Source organism: Capra hircus, chromosome 3 (genome assembly GCF_001704415.2).
Source record: "Capra hircus breed San Clemente chromosome 3, ASM170441v1, whole genome shotgun sequence".
In the NCBI taxonomy this organism is placed as follows: domain Eukaryota; kingdom Metazoa; phylum Chordata; class Mammalia; order Artiodactyla; family Bovidae; genus Capra; species Capra hircus.
In genome coordinates, this window is record NC_030810.1 from 95365111 (window position 1) to 95384558 (window position 19448).

At 40.2% G+C, this 19448-nt stretch overlaps 1 protein-coding gene across 1 annotated transcript in view; it reads right to left on the reverse strand.

Annotated features, from left to right (window-relative positions):
- SPAG17 (sperm associated antigen 17) overlaps nt 1-19448 on the reverse strand; it is a 242972-nt gene that overhangs the window by 52731 nt on the left and 170793 nt on the right. The window contains exons 28-31 of the mRNA XM_018046513.1: nt 19234-19393; nt 7605-7822; nt 3184-3328; nt 1036-1190 (exon numbers count right to left, since the gene is read on the reverse strand). Of these exons, the coding sequence (XP_017902002.1) occupies nt 1036-1190; nt 3184-3328; nt 7605-7822; nt 19234-19393 (678 nt within the window). The remainder of the gene's footprint in view (nt 1-1035; nt 1191-3183; nt 3329-7604; nt 7823-19233; nt 19394-19448) is intronic.

Here is a 19448-nt window from a genome sequence, read left to right on the forward strand (position 1 = left end):
AGCCTGGATGGGAGGAGAGTTTGGGGGAGAATGGATACATGTGTATGTAAGGTTGAGTCCCTTCTCTGTTCACCTGAACCATCACAACATTGTTAATCAGCTATACCCCAATACAAAAGAAAAGTTTTTTTTAATTGGATATTTTGAATGTTATAGAGGGAAAAAAAGCATCCATTTCTCCAACTGAAGCTTTTCTTGGTCATCTCTCACTTTCAGCACCTTGCTTGTCCCACAAGGATCTACACAGTACGAGGGAGTATCAGGAGAGAAGGGAGGGATAAACTGGCTCCAGTAGCTTTCACAGTAACAAACATTTGTTATGGAAGTCTTTGTCCATTACCTTCTGCCTTTGCACCCTCGGTATCCTGTGACCCTAGATGTGACATCCTGGCACTTGTGTCCCTTCTCCAGCAAGTAGAAAGGCAAAGGCAAATCCCTCTAAGACTGGAGGGACTGCAGGCTGAGCCTGGGGCATTGTGTTTAATGGGGAAATGCAAGGAGGTGGAGGAGTTGCTAACAGCATTCCTCCCCAGCCCTCCAAAGACACAGCTGTGCTTCGCTTGGGCTAGTTCTCCCCCTAGACCACACAGAACACAAGTGTCTTTCCATCCCATGGGGATACGAGGTAAAGCGGGGACAGACTGGAGGTGAGAAGGGTGGGAGAGTGAGAATGAGTAAGAGGAGGCAGTAGGTGAAGCTGGTCGGGAAGGGACTCAGCACTGAGTGCTCCTCACACCCACAGTGCCCATCACCTACCACTAAATGATCCCCAGCAAATACACTCCGGAGTGTAACTTTGATCCCCAGATACCAAAGCACTGAAAGACAGGGAGGACACTGATTTTCTGCGATGGATTTTGGAAAGAAAGTAAATAAATGCAAAGATATTGAGAAGTGTGTTCTAAGATCAGTTGAGATGAGAGCAACAGCCAGGCATGTGGCGGGAATGTTCACTGCCCCAGATAGGTGTGCTTTCTCAGTCACAAACACACTTCAACACTTCCCTTTGGCACCCCTCATCTTGCTCGGACCCACCTGGTACGTTCCCTGTGGCTTTGCAATGATGGACGTCCCGTCCCCAAAGGTGGCGCAGCAGCTACTGTCCTCGCAGTTGGTGATGATGGTGGCGTAGTGCGAGCTTTCAATCCGCATGCACTTCACCTGCCTGGCGATCCTCTGAGGACCTTCGGCTGTGGGCAGATGCAAAGGAGCAGGTCTGACAGGATGCACGCAAGGGGAACACGCCTGCCTGCCGACCGCCTGCCTGCCGACTGCCTGGCTGAGAACTCACTCCGTGGGGCTGCCGTACGGGCTACTGCTATATCAACTCGGAGCCCTTGTTTGAGAAGGCATATTAGTTTAGTGTGCCGTTTTTGTCCTCACCGTTCTTTTTGAGAAATTGAAAACATCCAGAAAAGCACAAAATATAACTTAACTATACATGTTTGCCAATCAGAATTTACACTCATTAATATTTTGCCATATTTGCTTCATTTTAAACATGTACGTAAGAGAGAAATCACAGGCAAAGTTCACATCTCTCCCTATCTCTGAGTTTATTTCTTTTTCTCACAATCCAGTATAATACTTTTATATAAGTGTATATATCAGAAATATTTTGTTGCTTTAAATTTACATAAGTTATATATCACCCTGTGTATGATACTACTGGGCTTCCCTGGTGGCCCAGACAATAAAGAATCTGCCTGCAACTCAGGAGGCCTGGGTTCGATCCCTGGGTCAGGAAGATCCCCTGGAGAAGGGAATGGCTACCCACTCCAGTATTCTTGCCTGAAGAATTTCATGGACAGAGGAGCCTGGTGGGCTACAGTCCATGGGGTTGTCAAAGAATTGAACATGACTGAGCAAGTGATACACACTTGAATTTTTCACTTAATGTTTTGAGGCCTTTAGCCATCTTGATATATATGTGCTTATGTAAATAGGTACATGTGTGGGTACTTCATTTATTTTAATTTCTACATAGTATCCCTTTGTAAGAATAAACCGCATTTTATTTTCCTGTTCTGCTGTTAATGGACATTTATGCTTTCCCAATATTTTAATATTATACTCAGTGTTACAAGAAGCATGTCTGTACTTATTTCTTTGTGCAAATGTATGAGTGTCTTTCCCAAGAAAAGGAAAAAGCTTTGAAAGCTATCCCAGGAAAATTAGAATGGACATTTCTCTGGTGGGGAATTGACTTGCAGAGATATTTCCCAAACCATCCCCTATAACCCAATAAAAATAAAAACAAAACAAGAGTACCTTTCTATATATACCCTGATGGAGAATTAGTGTATCACGATATGCAGTTTTCAATTCACCAGATATTTTAAAATTGCTCACCCAAGTGGCTTTTTAAATTTTTACTCTAACAGGGTATAAAGGTTCCTCTCTTTCTACTCACTTGCCATTTTGTTGCATCTAATTTGGCAATGAATCATTTAATACATTCAACAAATAAACCCTAGAATTAAACAAAAGTGAATCAGGGAATAAATTTTTTTTTCAAAATTTTTGTTTTAATTTTGCTTAGGAAGGGTGTTAGGCTTTTAGACAATATGAACAGACTCGAGTTCATTAGCAGCTGTCACTTGCTTTTCTGAGAATTGTCAGACAGAATTGAAGGAGGACATATCTGAGGTCTATGTAGGAAAATTGGATTCCTTGAGGATCAAAGGAAACAGGTCTGAAATCTAATTGCTCAGTACAGTTGAGTCATGATTATTAACTTTTAGTTAATACCAATCCAGGTTGTAGCTTTTTAGTGGCAAAAATAGGAAACACACTATTACTATCCATTAGCTAACTAGAGCTGTTATCCCTCCTATGTCAACTGAGGATAAAGACCATAATAAAGGTCCTCATTGGTTCTGGTTTGGACTGCCTAGGTATTCTTTGGTTGATTTGAGTTCTTAAAAAAAAAACAAAACCGTTTTTCTTACAAGTGTTTTGAAAAATCAGTGAAGTTTTCACCTATCCTATCCTAAAGACATAGAATATTGTCATCTACTTGAAAAAGAATAAGTACATGTATATGTATAACTGAATCACTTTGCTGTGTACCTGAAACACAACAATACTAACCAACTGTCTGCTGCTGCTGCTGCTTCGTTGCTTCAGTCGTGTCGAACTCTTTGAGACTCTACGTAGTCCGCCAGAAAAATTAAAGCTTACCTGTCTCTTGATCCTCCGAAGAAATAGTCGGATCTTCATAAACTTGATAAAAGGTTGTGATTCTGGTACCATCAGCATGATCCACGATCCGAGTACCATCTTTCTTTTCAATGATGATCACTTTGTCTTCTCGAGTTGTCATAACCTGAACATACAAAGGCAGAGCACCATCATTTGCTCAGCTGGTTGGCTAATCCCAAGTTTGCTTACTTTGACACCCCAGTGATCACCATCAAAAGCGTGATTATTTAAAAGTGAAAGTTTTATCTCATTTACTTGATCTAATCTTTATAACAATCCTGGAGGAAACTCAGGCTTAGAGCAGGTAAGTAACTTGCCCAAAGTCACTCAGCATGTGCCAGAGCTGATGCTGGACTAAGACTGTCTTCCTTCAGCAGTGATGCTCCTTCCGTGGTCACACATTTGTGAGTCAAAAGCTAATGTCAGGAGTGATCTGACCCAGGTACATGCAGGAAGATGACCTCAGGTCCTGTTCCCTTAGAAACTACAGGTTTAAGATAAGCCAAGGACCACTGGTGTCTGTAGTGAGGGTTCTGATGTGGTCTGCTTCCCCTGAGGATGCAATGCCAGAGCCTGGATTTTGTGTGTTGGTACAGGGAGCCATGGGTGACAGGTTGGTACAGGGAAACATGGATGAAAGGTGTGCTGGACACAAGGGAACTCAGAGACCAATGAGCAGAGTGGTGGGAGCAAGGCTAGAAGGTGACGGGCCATACCGGGAAGCTTGTTCAGTCATATTAAGGACTCAGTTGTTATCCAAAGGGGGCAAAGCAGTAGAGAAGAGTTTTAGGTATGTGGACTAGAGCCGGAAACACAGAAAGAATTTAGTCCTAGTAAGTGCTTCAATTTGAAAGAACACTGAGACCTTTGTTTCCTGTAGCCAGATGGTTCAGAGGAGCTCTAAACCCCCAGCTGCACATGTGTGTGTGAAGGTGTGGTGGGCATGGAGATGCACTGCCCAGGTCTCTCTTCAAGACAGGACTTGCTCCCCACCTGTGGGGAGGGAAGTTGGCAAACAGCCTCCAGATGTCTGTTCTTCTAGCACCTGCCTCAACTGCAAAGAGATGCCTTGCCTGACTTCCACTGTTCTGCTGAGGCAGAGATACACTGATCTGGCTCCTGCTCCCCGACTTGGGACACTGGGACAGATGACACTGGCTCCTGAGCCCCTGCCAGTGGAACTTTGTGGTGTCTCCACCATAGCTCGCCTTCTCTCTCTGCCCATTCCTGCTTCCCCCCCTGCTTCCTTTCACAAATGGTGTCTCTTAGAAACATCTTATACAAGCAAACTTCATGTTTGCTACTGCAGATCCCAACTGGCAACAATGCACTCCAGTTGTATAATGCATATTACAGGCAAAAGGAGAGAAGGGTGGCAGAGGATGAGATGGTTGGATGGCATCACCAACTCAAAACTCCGGGAGATAGTGAAGGACAGGGAAGCCTGGTGTGTTGTAGCCCATGAAGTCACCAAGAGTAGGACATGACTTTGCGATTGAACAACAACAATGCATATTTTAAAATCATTGGGTACTTTCTACCTTGTACTGCCCTAACTGTAAGGGACACAGTTTTCACTACAGTCCAGATGAATATAAAGTTTGCTAGCTGTTTTCTGACTCGTGTCTAGGGCTTTTGGGAGAAGATGATAATTATATTTGTCTCTTTTTATGGTAGGCAGAAAATAATATATTTCAGAGAGAAGTCCATGCTAATCTTTAAGTTCTTCTCTTTCACACTTTCAGCCAGTGATACAGATGTGTGTATCTATATCTATCCATCTACTGAATGTATATAATGAGGAATACTGCTGTAGAATGCAGGATTGAGAACATGAGCTTTGGAGTTCACCTGCCCAAGTTCAGTTTCTGACTCCACAGGTGATTTAGGCAAGTTGCTTACCTTCTCTGTGTTCTAGTTTCCTCATCTGCAAAATGGAGCCAACATCAGCATATTTTTCAGAGACATTATATGGATTAAAGGAGAGGATGCTGGTAAAGTGGTTCACATTTAATTGGTCAAGTTAGCAATGCTAGATACTAACTCTTTATCTAGTATAGAAATTTACAGATTATTACTTAGAACTATTTTAACATTTCATGACATCACATAACATTGACATTTTCTGGTCACCATAGGCTCAGGAAATAATCATTTTTAGTGGTAGCAAGAACACAACAGCAAGAATATTTCCTGAACACCTGATAGTGTTAATCTGGTATTAATCTTCCCAAGTATTTTAGGTAATGACCATAATCTTCATTTTAGGAATAAGAAAACCTAAATTAGAAATAGTCAAAGCCATGCCTCTTGTAAGAAGCGTGGCTGGGGTTCAAAGCCATGTCTGCCTCACTGCAAGGTTAGTGCCACTCCTGTAAAATGTGATACTTCATGTCACTTTTGATCTTATTTCCTATGACCATTGGCTTTTATTTGCATAATGGTTAAGCACATGAGACCTAGAATGCAACCTTGGGGTCCACATTCTAAATCTGCCACTTGCTGAGTGATTTTGGAAAAATTATTTAGCCTGTTTGTAGCTTCTTTGTCTCATATGTAAAATGGAAACAGCAATAGTTTCTTGTGAGAATTAGATAAGTTATATCTGGAAAGCACTGAACAAGGCCTGGGATGGTGCTGCTGCTGCTGCTAAGTCGCTTCAGTCATGTCCGACTCTGTGTGATCCCACAGACGGCAGCCCACCAGGCTCCCCCATCCCTGGGATTCTCCAGGCAAGAACACTGGAGTGGGTTGCCATTTCCTTCTCCAATGCATGAAAGTAAAAAGTGAAAGTGAAGTTGCTCAGTCGTGTCCGACTCTTTGCGACCCCATGGACTGCAGCCACCAGGCTCCTCCATCCATGGGATTTTCCAGGCAAGAGTACTGAGTGCTCAGTAAATGTTGTTACCATTGTTGTGATTAGACTGTTGGGTGTCTATGTCTGAATCCAGGCTCGCAACTGTCAATTTGTGCTTCCCATAATGGTCCTAGGTATCAGTAAAGGAAGGGGCTTCCCTGGTGGCTCAGTGGAAAAGAGTCTGCCTGCCAATGCAGGAGACCTGGGTTCAATTCCTGGGTCAGGAAGATCCCTCGGAGAAGGAAATAGCAACCCACTCCAGGGGAAATCCTTGCCTGGGAAATCCCATGGACAGAGGAGCCTGGCAAGCTACAATCCATGGGGTCGCAGAGAGTTGGACACGGCTTAGTGACTAAACCACCACCACCACCAGTAAAAGAAAGTAAGGGCCATTAACTAAGACATATCAAATTTGCATATTAAACCAAATAATCTGTATTGAGGCTGAATTAAAGTGAGCTATTTGAAGTGACCAAAGCCATCCTGAGATAATATATATTTTGAATCTCATAAGAAAGAACTAGCAAACGAGGTAGAAGAGTATGAAATTGTTACAGAAGTAGGCGGAAAGAGAAAGGAAAACACATTTGGTAAGATAATGAAATTTATCTCAATGGGAAGCAGACATTCTGTTTCTGACTAACAGTATGTGGTTGTAAACAAAGGTTGGAAGTCCAAAAACTAGAGACAAGGCATGCAGGAAATTCTCTGTCTTTTTTAGATTTAGAGGTGCAAAGCTCCATGTAAGATGATAGAGGAATAGCTGAAGAATGGAGAGAGCCCAGCTTTTAGTCACCAATCACTGACTACAAACCTGGTTCCAGCACTTTCTGGCCACATTACTTCATTTGCTGAGGCTTACCTTCCTTGTCTGTATAATATACATTGGTGTGAGGCCTGAATAGAGAATGTACGCAAGATGGCTAACAGAAAGCCTGGCCCATAGAAAATGCTATTGTACATCCCAGGGGTTTAAATTTCACATCTGCTTCACAGATAAACAAAACCATTATTTTCTATACCACTCATATATCACTTTTTCTTAGGTTACAAATAAAATCTTTTTATAGAGGCTTTATGGCATTGTTGAATTCTTGAGTTATTTGATATGAGCATCTCATTAAATATACTGTAAATTATTTGAAGTCAAGGATCATGAACAAATTTCTACAATTCATGTCAGGTACATACGAGAAGTAGAAGCAAGGCAGAGCCCCACATGTCTAGAATATAAGACATACAGACAAATACATTTAACATGAAGAAATATAGGATATCACTAATCATATGCCTTAAAAGTGGAATAGAAAATTCATCATCTGTCTCTTACTTCAAGAATTAGTATTTCATGGTACATTACTCTGGGTCAAATAAACCACACAGTAGTTTTAGATTTGGAAAGATGAATCCGTCTATTTATACATAAGTCGGCTACTTAACAGATAGTTATTGAAAATTTATTATTTGCCAGGCATTCTTCCACATGTTGTTTTACAACTCTAATGATTTAGAAAAATTTGTAACATACAATAGTTTGTCATACCGTTCCATTGATAGGATCTGTGGCTTTAAAGGATAAAAATGGGGCCAAGTCTGCTATTCTTTCTGATCCTTTGGTGCCAATCCGATTTCCTTGAGGTGTAGTTGTAAACCAGGTGCCTAAGTGAACATCCATAGGAGTTATTGTTTGAACTGTTTCTGGGGGAAGTTCATGGCTTTCATTTTTATGTGCCATAGATGACTGATTTTTCTGAATTTTTCCTGTGGGAGTTCAAGTAAATCAAATACAACAATTTAACTATAATATCACTTCACATAGAATTATTCATTAAGTTTTAATACAGTGTAGGCTACCTCAGACACTGTTGCGTAGAAAGTCCAAGTGGTAGTCATCAGTTATATTATTTCTCAAGTAGGAAAAAAAACAGTTTATGAATATCTTATTCTTGGCACTTGAACCTTGTCTGGATTCCCATCACCTCCCACATATAGACACATGCAGAGAAAGTTCACTGTCTATGGAACAATACACATTATTATCAATTCTCTACACTTTTAAGTCATGCTTACCTCTCCCCAGATTCCAGGTTTGGAGCCCTGTACTCAGCTTTTTAAAGTCTACATTTTCTCCCATGTATCTGTCAAGATTTCAGATTCTTTTTCTTTGACTTACTATACTCTAGTATGATAGAGTATAATTTTAACTCTCCATTCCCCTAATTTTGTCATATTTCAGTTCCAGGAAACATCTCTCTGCAGCCATGGATCTGGAGAACATTACCAATCTAGCATATCACTGGCCTCTCATACAGAGAGGATTTGTCCAGTTTAATTACTACACTTAAAACCATCTGTTATGCACCTCCCTGTCAAACCCTCCCCACCACCATTAAATTGGAATGAGAAGACAGAACCGAGGAAACTCACATGGAACCCTGTAAATATTATCTCAGTTCCTCTATCAAGGTAGATTTACTCTATTTGTATAAGTAACAAGTAATCTGTAGACAAGATCTGCCTGTATTGTTAAGCATCAATGATGAAGTAAATTCAGACTGAGGGAAAAAAAATTGCAAAAAAGATGGTGAAGGATTGTTGTCTCCAGGGAGGTTGTTTAGATTTAAACCATGAAATGTGCAACAGGGCATGGATCTTGGTGTAAGATGCTGACTCAACTAACAGGGGGAACCAAAGAAGAAAGATACATTTAGATACATTTAAGCCTTTCCATTGCCCTAAGCTTAATTTGGACATATTAGTATTTCCAGAGGACTGAAAGAGAACTGAAAGATAGACATGTAGAAATTATTTAGAATGAAGCTCAAAGAGCCAATGTAAAGAGAGGTAAAAGTTCTCTAACATAAGTTTAATTGGAATTATAGAAGAAGAGGAGAGAGAAATGGATCAGAAGCAATACTTAAAAAAGATAATTATTGAGAAAGTTGCAGAACCAATGAAACATACTAATCTACATATTCAAGAAGCTCATTATAGTCTCATTTGGGTAAATAAAAAGAAACACATACCACTGCAGATGGTGACTGCAGCCATGAAATTAAAAGACGCTTATTCCTTGCAAGGGAAGTTATGACCAACCTGGACAGCATATTAAAGAGCAGAGATATTACTTTGTCAACAAAGGTCCATCTAGCCAAGGCTATGGTTTTTCCAGTAGTCATGTATGGATGTGAGAGTTGGACTATAAAGAAAGCTGAGTGCAGAAGAATTGATGCTTTTGAACTGTGGTGTTGGAGAAGACTCTTGAGAGTTCCTTGGACTGCAAGGAGATCCAACTAGTCCATCCTAAAGGAGATCAGTCCTGGGTGTTCATTGGAAGGACTGATGTTGAAGCTGAAACTCCAATACTTTGGCCACCTGATGTGAAGAACTGACTCATTGGAAAAAACCCTGATGTTGGGAAAGATTGAAGGCAGGAGGAGAAGGGGACAACAGAGGATGAGATGGTCACATGTCATCACCAACTCAATGGACATGAGTTTGGGTAAACTCTGGGAGTTGGTGATGGACAGGGAGGCCTGGCGTGCTGCCGTTCATGGGATTGCAAATAGTCGGACATGACTGAGTAACTGAACTGAACTGATACCTAGTTAAATCATATTGACACTGCATTAAAAAATAAAATGTTTTAAAGGCAGCCAGATTATTTTCTAAGCAACAACAATTAGATAGACAGACAACTTTTCAACAGTAAAAATGAATGCAAGACTAGTATGAAGAATTATTGTCCACATCAGTCAGTTCACTCAGTCATGTCCAACTTTTCCCTGTCCATCACCAACTCCCAGAGCTTGCTCAAACTTATCAGGTCAGTGATGCCATCCAACCATCTTATTCTCTGTTGTTCCCTTCTCCTCCTGCTTTGAATCTTTCCCAGCGTCAGGGTCTTTTCAAATGAGTCAGTTCTTCGCATCAGGTGTCCAATGTATTGGAGTTTCAGCTTCAACATCAGTCCTTCCAATGAATATTCAGGACTGATTTCTTTCAGGATGGACTGGGTTGGATCTCCTTGCAGTCCAAGGGACTCTCAAGGGTCTTTTCCAACAACACAGTTCAAAAGCATCAATTCTTTGGTGCTCAGCTTTCTTTATGGTCCAGCTCTCACATCCATACATGACTACTGGAAAAACTATAGCTTTGACTAGATGGACCTCTGTCAACAAAGTAATTTCTCTGCTTTTTAATACACTGTCTAGATTGTTCATAGCTTTTCTTCCAAGGAGCAAGTGTCTTTTAATTTCATGGCTGCAGTCATCATCTGCAGTGATTTTGGAGCCCCCCAAAATAAAGTCTCTCACTGTTTCCATTGTTTCTTCATCCATTTGCCAGGAAGTGATGAGACTGGATGCCATGATCTCAGTTTTTTGAATGCAGAATTTTAAGCCAACTTTTTCCATTTCCTCTTTCACTTTCATCAAGAGACTCTTTAGTTCTTTATTGCCCACATACTAAGAGGAAATACCTGTCAGTCTATAATTCTATACCTCGTGAAATTATCTTTCAAGAATGTTGTTGTGTAGTTGCTAAGTCATGTCTGAATCTTTTGCCACCCCATGATCTGCAGCACTCCAGGTTCTTCTGTCCATGGGATTTCCCAGGAAAGAATACTAGAGTGAGTTGCTATTTCCTTCTCTCAGGGATCTTCCCGAATCAGGGATCTAACTTGTGTCTCCTGTACTGGCAGGAGGATTCTTTACCAGGGGGTCACCTAGGAAGCCCCTTTAAGAATGAGGACAACATAAAGATATTTTCAGAAAAGATGGTATGTAATAAGTAGCCTAAAATCTCCAGTTAAAACACAGAATCATCTAATTTTAAAATATACACCTACATGAGTTTGAGCAAACTCCGGGAGTTGGTGATAGACAAGGAAGCCTAGCATGCTGCAGTCCATGGCGTCTCAAAGAGTCAGACATGTTGAGTGACTGACTGATATTATGCTCACAAGGGGGCTTCCCAGGTGATTCAGTGATAAAGAATCCACCTGCCAGTGCAGGTGTTGCATAAGATGGGGGTTCATTCTCTTGGTCAGGAAGATCCCCTGAAAGACGAAATGGTAACCCACTCCAGTATTCTTGATGGGATAACCCAATGGACAGAGAGCCTGGGTGGATTATACTTCATGGGATTGCAAAGAGTCAGACATGAATGAAGCAAGTGAACACACACGCACACTGCTCACAAGAGACATTTTTAAACATAAACCACAGAAAGTAAAATAAAGTGTGGAAAACGTTATACTGGGAAAGTACTAAACAATAGCTGGTGTAGCTATAATAATATAAGCAAAATCAGTATTAGGGCAAAAAAAACAGAATCCTAGAATAAAAAGTCATTGTATACTGATAAAATGTTAAATCGCTCATAAAGATAAAACAATTCTACATTTTTAAGTATCTAAAATCATATTTTCAAAATATACATAAGCAAATCTGAAAACAATGAAAGGACTTAGATTATTTCAGATTTAAAGAACTAAGGATTAAGTGATAAGGAGTGAAGAAGCTATTCTACCCTTTCAAAAACTTTAAATATACTTCTGAATAAATTGACATTGTACATTAAAAAGTTTGTAAGGATATAGAATAAAAACGGTCAAAGTTTGAATATGGGGCAAATATGGCCTATTGTCTGTTTCTAAAAAGTCTGTGAAGTGATAATTCTTTGTACATTTCTACATAATTAAAAAAACCAAAGGATATTAATTTTTATTTGGAGGAAAACTGCTTAACAATGCTGTGTTGGTTTCCGCTATTCAACAATGCAAATTCACCATAATTATACTTGTATCATCTCCCTCTTGAGCCTCCCTCCCCTCTCCCGACTTCACCCCTTTAGGTCATCACAGAGCATCAGGCTGAGCTCCTTCTATTATATAGCAACTTCATGCCAGCTATCTGTTTTACACATGGTAGTGCATATATGTCAGTGCTAATTTCTCCAATCATCCCGCTCTTTCCTTTACCCACTGTGCCCACAAGTCCATTCTCTCTGTATATCTGCATCTCCATTCCTCCCCTGCAAATAGGCTCATCAATACCATTTTTCTAGATTCCATATGTATATGTTAATATACAATATTTGTTTTTCTCTTTCTGACTTACTTCACTCTGTAAAATAGGTTCTAAGTTCACCCATCTCTCTGGAACAGACTCAGACTTGTTATTTTTTATGGCTGAGTAATATTCCACATCGTCTTTATCCATTGATCTGTTGATGGACATCTAGGTTACATCCATGTCCTAGCTACTGTAAACAGTGCTGCTATGAACACTGGGGTACATGTGTCTTTTTCAATTATGGTTTTCTCAGAGTGAATGCTCAGTAGTGGGATTGTTGGGTCATATGGTAGTTTTATTTCTCATTTTTTAAGGAATCTCCATACTGTTTTCCATAGTGGCTGTTGCAGTTTACATTCCTACCAACGATAAAAGAGGGTTCCCTTTTCTCCACATCCTTTCCAGCATTTATTATTTGTAGATTTTTTGGTGATGGCCATTCTGACTGGTGTGAGATGATATCTCATTGTAGTTTTAATCTGCATTTCTCTAATAATTTGTGAGGCTTCCCCAATGGCTCAGCAGGTAAAGAACCTGCCTGCAATGGAGGAGACACAGGAGGCATGAGTTTGATTCCTGAGTTGGGAAGATCCCCTGGAGGAGGAAATGGCAGTCCACTCCAGCATTTTGCCTAGAGAATCCCATGGACAGAGGAGCCTGGCGGGCTACAGTCCATAGGGTCTTAAAGAATCAGACATGACTGAAGCAACTTAATGAGCATGCATATACTCTGCATATAAGCTAAATAAGCAGGATGACAATATACAGCCTGGTCATACTCCTTTCCCAATTTTGAACCAGTTTGAATTTTGAACCAGATCATTCCATGTCTGGTTCTAACTATTGCTTCTTGACCCACATGAAGCTTTCTTAGTAAACAAGTAAGGTGGTCTGGTATTCCCGTCTCTTTAAGAATTTTCTAGTTTGTTGTGATCCACACAGTCAAAGGCTTTAGCACAGTCAATGAAGCAGAAGTAGATGTTTTTCTGGAACTCCCTTGATCTCTCCATGATCCAGTGAATGTAGGCAATTTGATCTCTGGTTGCTCTGCCTTTTCTAGACCTCGCTTGTACATCTGGAAGTTCTTGGTTCGCTAAAGCCTAGCTTGAAGGATTTTGAGTAAAACCTGGCTAGTATGTGAAATTAGTGAAGTTGTGAAGTAGTTTGAACATTTTTTGGCATTACCTGTCTTTGGGATTGGAATGAAAACTGACTTTTCCAGTCCCGTGGCTACTTATGAGTTTTCCAAATTTTCAGATATAGTGAGTATAGTACTTTGACAGCATCACCTTTTAGGATTTTAAATAGCTCAGTTGGAATTCTGTCACCTCCACTAGATTTGTTCATAGTAATGCTTCCTAAGGCCCACTTGACCTCACACATTTGTCTGGCTCTAGGTGAGTAACCACACCATCATAGTTATCTGGGTCATTAAGATTTTTTTTTAACAGTTCTGTGTATTTTCGCCACCTCTTCTTAATCTCTTTTGCTTCTGTTAGATCCTTATCATTTAGTTCTTTATTGTGCCCATCCTCGCACAAAATGTTTCCTTGATATCCCCAATTTTCTTGACAAGATCTCTAGTCTTTCTCATTCTATTGTTTTCCTCTATTTCTTGGCATCATTCATTTTAAAAGGCCTTTTGTCTGCTTACTAAAGGGAATATCTTTCCTTTTCTCCCCTGCCTTTCACTTTTCTTCTTTCCTCAGCTATTTGTAAAGCATCCTCAGACAACTACTTTGGGCTAAAACCCCAAAACTAACAATACCAAATGCTGAGAAGAACAGGGGGCAACAGGAACTCTTATTAATTGCTGATGAGAGTGCAAAAGAGTGCAGTCTCTTTGGAAGAGGCCCTGGCTATTTCTTATAAAGTTTCTTACACAGTTGCATACATGCAGATGTTCATAAGCAGCTTTATTTATAATTGCCCAAAACCTGGAAGCAACCAATATATCCCTCAGTAGGTGGATGGATAAACCATTGCACATATATACAGCGGAGTATTATTCTGTGATAAGAAATGAACTACCAAGTCATGAAAAGACCTGGAGGAATCTTAAATGCATATCGCTAAGTGAAAGCAGACAGTCTACGAAGGCTGCATGTTATCTGATTCCAATGATGTGATATTCTCAAAATGGCAAAACAATGGAGAAAATAAAAAGACCAGAGGCTGCCAGGTGTTCTAGGCAGGGATGGGTCAGGGTCAGAGAAAGGAGAAATTTGAATAAGTAGAGCCTAGGGGATATATCAGAGAGTGAAACTATCCTGTATTATATTGAAATGGTGGATTCATGACATAATTTGTCACAATTCAGAGAACTGTACAACACAAAAAGAGAACCTTAATGTAAAGTATATGGACTTGAGTTAATAATAATGTGTCAACATTGGTTCTTCAGTTGTAACAAATGTAGCACACTTTTGAGATGGTAAAAATAGGGAAAAACTGAGCCTGGAAGAGAGGGAGACTTTGGGAATTCTGTCTACTTTCTGCTATTTTTTTTTCCTGTAAAACTAAAATTGCTCTAAAAAATAAAGTTTGTGGATGGTGACAGCCATGAAATGAAAAGATGCTTACTCTTTGGAAGAAAAGCTATGACAAACTTAGACAGTGTATTAAAAAGCAAAGACATCACTTTGCCAACAAAGGTCTGCTTAGTCAAAGCTATGGTTTTTCCAGTAGTCATGTACAGATGTGAGAGCTGGACTATAAAGAAGGCTGAGTGAGGAAGAATTGAAGCTTTTGAACCATGGTGCTAGAGAAGACCCTTGACAGTCCCTTGGAAAACAAGGAGATCATACCAGTCAACCCTCAAGGAAATCAACCCTGAATATTCAGTGGAAAGACTGATGCTAAAGCTCCACTACTTTGGCCACTTGATGTGAACAGTCAATTCACTGGAAAAGACCCTGATGCCACTGAGGGCAGGAGGAGAAGTGGGTAACAGAGGATGAGATGGCTAGATGGCATCACTGACTCAGTGGACATGATTTTGAGCAAACTCTGGGAGATAGTGAAAGATAGGGAAGCCTGGCGTGCTGCATTCCATGGGGGCACAGAGTTGGACACGAATTAGTTACTAAATGGTAACTTCAAAAACGAGAGATTGTGTCACCTTAGATTTAAGAGCTGTGAAGAAATCTGGACACATTACTCTGGAGGCAGAAGACTTTGGAATCAGGCAATTAGAGAAGCAGCTATGCAGACCACCCTTACATCAAGTCCTCTTGTAGACATGAGAGAGAGCTATTGAGCTGGGAAGTCTCAAAAGCTATAGGAATACTTTCATCCACTTCTCCAACAAGGAATCTTCTGCTACTATCCAAGAAAAATCTATTTCATTGTTTTTTTAATTGACGTGTAGTTGCTGTGCAATATTATATAAGTTACAGGTATACAATATAGTGATTCATGATTTTTAAAGGCTATGTTTCATTGATAGACATTATAAAATACCGGTTATATAACCTGTGTTTTACAATATATCCTTGTAGTTAATTTTATATCTAATAGTTTGTACCTCTTAATCCTCCACCCCATACTGTCCTTTTCCTCTTTCCTCTCCCCATTGTAACTACTAGTTTCTTCTCTATACCTATGAGTTTGCCTCTTTTTTGTTATATTCATTAGTTTGCTGTATTTTTTTAGATTTCACATGAAAGTGATATCATACAGCATTTATCTTTCTGTATATGATTTATTTCACTTAGTATAATGCCCTCAAAGTCCATCCATATTGCTGCAAATGGTACATTTTCATTCTTTTTTTATGGATGAGTGGTGTTCCATTGTTCAGAAGGCAATGGCACCCCACTCCAGTACTCTTGCCTGGAAAGCCCCATGGATGGAGGAGCCTGGTGGGCTGCAGTCCATGGGGTTGCGAAGAGTTGGACACCACTGAGCGACTTAACTTTCACTTTTCATATTCCTGCATTGGAGAAGGCAATGGCAGCCCACTCCAGTGTTCTTGCCTGGAGAATCTCAGGGATGGGGGAGCCTGGTGGGCTGCCGTCTATGGGGTCGCACAGAGTCAGACACAACTGAAGCATCTTAGCAGCAGCAGCAGCAGCAGTGGTCCATGGTATATATGTCCCACATCTTCCCACATCTTCTTTGTCCATTCACCTCTTGATGGATGCTTAGGTTGCTTCCATATCTTGGTACTTGCAAATAACATTGTTATGAACATTGGGGTGTATCTTCTTGAATTACTGGTTTTGGGGTTTTTTGGATATTGCATAGTAAAGAAAGCCATCGATAAAATGAAAAGACAACTTACTGAATGGGAGGAAATATTTGCAAATGATATGACTGACAAGGAGTTAAAATCCAACATATATAAATAGTTCAGACAACTCAATATTTAAAAAAAAAACTGATTAAAAAATGGGCAGAAGAACTGAATAGACATTTTTCCAAAGAGGAAGGGCAGATAGCCAACAGGGACATGAAAAGATGCTCAACATCCCTAATCATCAGAGAAATGCAAATCAACTACAATGAGATACTACCTCACACCTCTCAGAATGGCTGTCATCAAAAAGGACACAGGTAACAAATGCTGGAGACGGTATGGAGAACAAAGAACTCTTATACACTACTGGGGGAAATTAAATTGATACAGTCACTGTGGAAAACATTATGGACGAAAACAAAATAGAACTACTATAGAGACCAAAGGAATGAGCTGCTTTTGCAGGGGGCTTCCCAGGTGGTGCTAGTGGTAAAGAGCCTGCTGGTCAGTGCAGGGAGTCAAAGAGATCCCTGGGTTGGGAAGATCCCCTGAAGGAGGACATGGCAACCCACTCCAGCATTCTTGCTGGAGAATCCCATGGACAGAGGAACCTAGTGGGCTATAATCCATGGGGTCTCAAAGAGTTGGACAAGACTGAAGCAACTTAGCATGGCATAGCTGCTGCTGCTAAGTCACTTAAGTCATGTCCAACTCATTTGCAATCCCATGAATTATAGCCCGCCACGCTCTTCTGTCCATGGGATTCTCCAGGCAAGAAAACTGGAGTGAGTTGCCATTTCCTTCTCCAGGGGATCTTCCCAAACCAGGGATCAAACCTGAGTCTTTTAGTCTCCTGCACTGGCAGATGGGTTCTTTACCACTAGCACCACCTGGGAAGCATGACCCAGTATTTCTCTAAATTTTGAGTTACAATAAAGAATTCACTTTGCCTTCCTATGAGGGTTCCTGGATACTGTGGTGAGCTGTGAACTTGAGAAAAAAAGATTAAATCTTGGTCTCACAGATTATTAAAGGCATATGAGACATTGAGAAAAATTTGTAACGCATGACAGTGTAATTTAGGGATTAGTTGCCCTTGCTCAAATCCCAACTTTACCACTGACTAGCTGAGAAATCTCAAGGAAGTTACTTAACCTGTGTCACAATTACCTTGTCTATAAATTGAAATTATTAAGATATATATAGATATATACCTCATGGAGCCATTGTGAAGATTTGCTAATTTAATATTTTAAAATAGCCAGAATTGTACCTGCTACATAGGCACACATCCCCTATATATAAAGATTTCTTAAAATGAAAATGATGAGCATCTCAACAGTAAACCAAGGAAAGATGTGAATAGAAAATTCACACAAAGGGAAAAAAAAAAGCAATAAGCATCTTTAAATGTTTAATCTCATCAGTAATCAAAGAAAGGCAAAATAATATAATAAGATGTGTTGATTACCTTTCAAACTGAGCAAGATGAGAAGACTGACCATAGCACTGGCTAAGGTATGAGGAAGTAGACATCTTCATACTGTGCTGGAGGTAGGGGTATAAACTGCAATTGTCTCGGAGGAGAGCAAGTAATTTAGATCATGACAGACACTGTTGCTTGCTTACCCAAGTCTTCTCCACCTTCCTTTCTCCCTACTAGTAGTGCTCATCTCCTGAGAGAAAAGCCAAAACTGTCAGATGCTGTTTCCCCAGCCTAGGTCCCCATCCAGGTCTAGTCAATGAGATACAAGAGGAGACCTGGGTGGGGAGGGGGTTGCTGGTGGACTCTGGAGGTATTTTTCTCCCTGATAAAGAAAGACATGTGATGTTTCAGCATCAAACTCTTAGAAATTAATAGAATGAATATACGGAAAAGTAGAAGGATTTGGTAGATCTGAAAAGCACCATGAATCAATTCAACATAATCAAGATTTAAACAATTTTCACACAATAGTGGGAGACCAATTATACTAAAAATCTTAATTTATCTACTTAAAAATAATGGCAATATATAGTGGAACTGTATGTAAATTTGTTCTGTATTTTCCAAGTTTCCTGTAAATGTGTTATCATACTTTCACAATTTAAAAAGTAAAAAAGAAAGAGGAAAAAAGGACACATGAAAACTCTTATGTTCACCCTCTTTCGTTTCATTTTAAAATTTACTTTTTTAATTGAAGTGTAATTGATTTTCAATGTTGTGCCAATCTCTGTCATACAGCACAGTCACCCAGTTATACACATTATAGGCATTCTTCACTCTCTTTCCTTTCTGCTTTGGAAGTTGCGACACGAGGACCTCACACCTGGAGCTGACGTGGTCTTCTTGCTATTCTGAGGAAAAGAGGACAGAGAAGCCTACCCAGAACCTTGATATCACTGATTGTTCATCTAACCCTAAAACAGTAGCCCAGGTGTTAGAGCTAACGTCGTCCCTGGTGGCTCAGTTGGTAAAATTCTGCCTCCAGTGCAGGAGACCCAGGTTCAAGCCCTGGGTCGGGAAGATCCCCTGGAGAAGGAAATGGCAACTCATTCCAGTACTCTTGCCTGGAAAATTTCACGGACAGAGAAGACTGGCAGGTTACAGTCCTGGGGTTGCAAGAGCTGGACATGACTTAGTGACTAAATGACCACCACCACCATTTCAGAGTACATAATGATAGAGGAAAATGTCTGCTATTTATTACAAAAAGATCAAAGTGATCAAGGAATGTGTAGAGCTGTGATTCCCGTTGAAATTTGCATTTATTCAACAAAAAGATAAGCATAATAATAGTAATGATAATACTGAGCATTTACTAAGCTCTTGGATTGATTAAATCCATTATAAATTGAGAGGCTTCAGTTACTACCTTTCTTTGTGATGACAGTCTCCGATGGTGCTGTTTCTGATTTCTGCTGAGAAATTGTGTCCATCAAGTCAGCACTGTGAGCACTGGCTGGCATGTCAGTAGGAAGACTGATAGGACCTGAATCGGGACTACTGCTCACAGTCCCATCTGCAAAGAGAATCTGAAGAAAAAGCCAAAGGGGAGCATTCTAAGAGATGAGGAAGAAACTGGTTAAC